The sequence below is a fragment of the Papaver somniferum genome, chromosome 11, assembly GCF_003573695.1.
Source record: "Papaver somniferum cultivar HN1 chromosome 11, ASM357369v1, whole genome shotgun sequence".
Classification (NCBI taxonomy): domain Eukaryota; kingdom Viridiplantae; phylum Streptophyta; class Magnoliopsida; order Ranunculales; family Papaveraceae; genus Papaver; species Papaver somniferum.
Window position 1 is genome coordinate 93,051,321 of NC_039368.1, and position 4,647 is coordinate 93,055,967.

The 4,647-nt window shown below is 31.2% G+C and overlaps 1 protein-coding gene across 1 annotated transcript; it reads left to right on the forward strand.

Annotated features, from left to right (window-relative positions):
* The first annotated feature begins 242 nt into the window (after window positions 1-242).
* LOC113324781 lies at window positions 243-707 on the forward strand. The gene has a single exon (XM_026573071.1). The coding sequence runs from the start codon at window positions 243-245 to the stop codon at window positions 705-707; it is 465 nt and encodes a 154-aa protein (XP_026428856.1).
* The last annotated feature ends 3,940 nt before the right edge of the window (window positions 708-4,647 follow it).

The following is a 4,647-nucleotide window of genomic DNA, read 5'->3' on the forward strand; positions in this document are numbered from 1 at the left end:
AAAAGAATAGACAGGAGTATTGGTAACAACTTAGTTTCATAGTAGGCTTGTTATCAAAAACTCATAGTTCTTTAAGATTAAAGAATTAATAGATCTCACTTGGACCGCTAGAAATTGTTTAAAAAATCTAATAATATACTAAAACTGGTAAATTTAAGAGGTTGGTTCAAAATAATACATAGAAGTAAAGGTGACAGCTTAGTTTTAAAGTAGGCTTGGTTCCTCCAAGACATAATGAGCTTATGCTTTGTTGTGATGGGGCTGCAAGGGGGAATCTGGGTAGAGCTGGGGCTGGAGTTGTAGTTCGTGATACAAATGCTAATGTTTTGGGAGCCATGAGTGTTGGTTTTGGCATTCAAACAAATTACTTGGCGGAGGTTTTATGTATCGTAGTTGGTCTTGAGTGGGCAACTAAATTTGGAATGACTGATGTTTGTATTCGTTCGGATTCGATGGATGCTATTTTGGTGTTCTCTGGCAACATTAATTTGGTGCCTTGTTTTCTTCTTTTGAGGTGGTTAGCTGTGATGGCTATACATAATGACATTCGTTTTGTTCATTCGTATAGAGAAGCAAATATTGCTGCTCATACCATGGCAAAAAGAGGTTGTTTATTAGAAGAAGGAGTGGGATTAAGTTATGACAATAGGCCTGATTTTATTATTGCTATTGAATTACCAAATGTAACTTATTTTATATTCGATTAGTTTGTAAGTTTTTGGGGTGTTGTGCCTCTTTTCTTACAAATTTTGGTGTAATTTTGGCTATTTATTAATATAATACAATTTTGGACTCACCAAAAAAAAATTCAAAGTAGGCTTGTTATCAAAAACTCATAGTTCTTTAAGATTAAAGAATTAATAGATGTCACCTGGAATGCTAGAATTTGTTTAAAACATCTAATAAATACTAAAACTAGTAAATTTAAGAGGATAGTTCAAAAGAATACACATAAGTATAGGTAACAACTTAGTTTCATAGTAGGCTTGTTATCAAAAGCTCATAGTTCTTAAGATTAAAGAATTAATAGATGTCACCTGGAATGCTAGAATTTGTTTAAAACATCTAATAATATACTAAAACTGTGGATGGTTCAAAAGAATACACATAAGTATAGGTAACAACTTAGTTTCATAGTAGGCTTGTTATAAAAAACGCATAGTTCTTCAAGATTAAATAATTAATAGGTGTCACCTGGACCGCTAGAAACTGTTTAAAACATCTAAAAATATACTAAAAATGGTAAATTTAAGAGGATGGTTCAAAAGAATACACAAAAGTATAGGTAACAGCTTAGTTTCATAGTAGGCTTGTTATCAAAAACGCATAGTTCTTCAAGATTAAATAATTAATAGGTGTCACCTGGACCGCTAGAAATTGTTTAAAACATCTAAAAATATATTAAAAATGTTAAATTTAAGAGGATGGTTCAAAATAATACACAGAAGTATAGGTAACAGCTTAGTTTCATAGTAGGCTTGTTATAAAAAACGCATAGTTCTTTAAGATTAAATAATTAATAGATGTCACTTGGACCGCTAGAAACTGTTTAAAACATCTAATAATTTACTAAAAGTGGTAAATTTAAGAGGATGGTTCAAAGGAATAAACGGAAGTATAGGTGACAACTCTTTAAGATTAAAGAATTAATAGATGTCACCTGGAACGCTAGAATTTGTTTAAAACATCTAATAATATACTAAAACTGGTAAATTTAAGAGGATGGTTCAAAAGAATACACAGAAGTATAGGTAACATCTTAGTTTATTAGTAGGCTTGTTATCAAAAACGCATAGTTCTTTAAGATTAAATAATTAATAGATGTCACTTGGACCGCTAGAAACTGTTTAAAACATCTAATAATTTACTAAAAGTGGTAAATTAAGAGGATGGTTCAAAGGAATAAACAGAAGTATAGGTGACAACTCTTTAAGATTAGAGAATTAATAGATGTCACCTGAAACGCTAGAATTTGTTTAAAACATCTAATAATATACTAAAACTGGTAAATTTAAGAGGATGGTTCAAAAGAATACACAGAAGTATAGGTAACATCTTAGTTTATTAGTATGCTTGTTACCAAAAACTCATAGTTCTTTAAGATTAAAGAATTAATAGATGTCACTTGGACCGCTAGAAACTGTTTAAAACATCTAATAATATTCTAAAACTGGTAAATTTAAGAGGATGGTTCAAAAGAATACATAGAAGTATTTGTAACATCTTAGTTTCATAGTAGGCTTGTTATCAAAAACTCATAGTTCTTTAAGATTAAAGAATTAATAGATGTCACTTATACCGCTGGAAACTGTTTAAAAAATCTAAAACTGGTAAATTCAAGGGGATGGTTCAAAAGAATACACAGAAATAAAGGTGACATCTTAGTTTCAAAGTAGGCTTGTTATCAAAAACTCATAGTCCTCTAAAATTAAAGAATTAATAGATGTCACCTGGAATGCTAGAATTTGTTTAAACATTTAATAATATACTAAAACTGGTAAATTAAGAGGATGGTTCAAAAGAATACCCAGAAGTATAAGTGACGGCTTTGTTTCATAGTAGGCTTGTTATGAAAAACTCATAGTTCTTTAAGATTAAAGAATTAATAGATGTCACGTGGACTGCTAGAAACTGTTTAAAACATCTAATAATATTCTAAAACTGGTAAATTTAAGAGGATGGTTCAAGAGAACACACAGAAGTATAGGTAACAACTTAGTTTCATAGTAGGCTTGTTATCAATAACTCATAGTCCTCTAAAATTATAGAAATAATAGATGTCACCTGGAACGCTAGAAACTGTTTAAAACATCTAGTAATATATTAAAACTGGTAACTTTAAGAGGATGGTTCAAAAGAATACACAGAAGTATAGGTGATAGCTTAGTTTCATAGTAGGCTTGTTATCAAAAACTCATAGTTCTTTAAGACTAAAGAATTAATAGATGTCACTTGGATCGCTAGAAACTGTTTAAAACATTTAATAATATACTAAAACAGGTAAATTTAAGATGATGGTTCAAAAGAATACACAGAAGTATAGGTGACAGCTTAGTTTCATAGTAGGCTTGTTATGAAAAACTCATAGTTCTTTAAGATTAAAGAATTAATAGATGTCACCTGGAACGCTAGAATTTGTTTAAAACATCTAATAATATACTAAAATTGGTAAATTTAATAGGACGGCTCAAAAGAATACACAAAAGTATGGGTAACAGCTTAGTTTCATAGTAGACTTGTTATGAAAAACTCGTAGATCTTTAAGATTAAAGAATCAATAGATGTCACTTGGACCGCTAGAAACTGTTTAAAACATCTAATAATATTCTAAAACTGGTACATTTAAGAGGATGGTGATCGTTGTCGTATGCATCAAAAATAAATTACTTTCTCACTACTCAAAATATATAATATAGCAAGGGTAAGAAAGGATCGTTCCCACAGAGAGGACTAGGTTGTCAATATGTTTCGGTTTCTTATATAGAACAAGGGGGATTTTTTTGATTTTCAATAAAGTAAGTTATACTAAAAACAAATAAAGCAAAGAAATTCAAATATGTGAGAGTATTGGTCAAGGATATTATTTTCATTCACAAAAATGTTCTTGTCTAAATAACTAGAATTGATATTTAATCTCAATTTTTATCAAAATCCTAGACTATCAAGTGAGCAAGATAGTTAGTAAATTTCCTAAGTTCATCAACACACATTAAAGCTGCAGATATGAATTCTACCTAAAGAATAACCTAACGCCTTGCGCTAATTAAGTTCAATTCCTAGGAGCATTGAGTTTCAGAAATTAGGCTAATCAATGCAATTGAAATACATTGCGCAAACAATTCGAACAAAGGTCATGGTTCACATATGATTACAAGGATATATCACTATAAGCTATAACCATATTTATGCTACTTGTGTTCAAGGATTATCGCTCGATGATTAACCCTAAACTAGCAATAGATGTGATTACAAGTTCTACCAATTTGCAACTTGACAAAACGAACAATCGATCATGTTGTAATACGTCAATCATACAACTATATTTCCAGAGAATCATGAACGATAAATATGAGACAAAGCTAATATATTGAATCAAAGAACCATGTTATGTGAAATCCAACTAATCCATAACCAATAATAAAAATCTAGCTCATGTTCATGGAGTTCATAACAAGAAGAAAAAGAAAAGCTTTCATCTTTCCAAACCCTAGAACCAAAAAGTAGAGAAGAAGATCCTTTTTAACGCAGAGAAGCGTTTTCTTTTATACTCCCCAAAAATAAGTTTTCCAAATCCCAGCCATATCACATTCCCATACACACCACTACTGTTCAGGCCTTACAAAGCCAATAAGCCCATTATCTTGTTAAGCTTGTTGTCAGTCTTGTAGAACTGACAGTGTATCCTCTTGTTCAATTACTTCCTGATTCCTCCAACTGCCGGCCATTTCCCCTGCAAGAATTTTCCTAGCATACATCTAACAGAGATTCAACATTTCAGCTCCACATCAACACCTTTTCTTGTTTTGAGTTTCTAGTTGCAACTTATCTCAACACCAAGATCACCAATTTCAGTCCCTTCGCATACAACCTTGTCCCCAGTTTGTCCCCACCAAGGCTTCAAATGATCATCACTAACTAACTCACTAG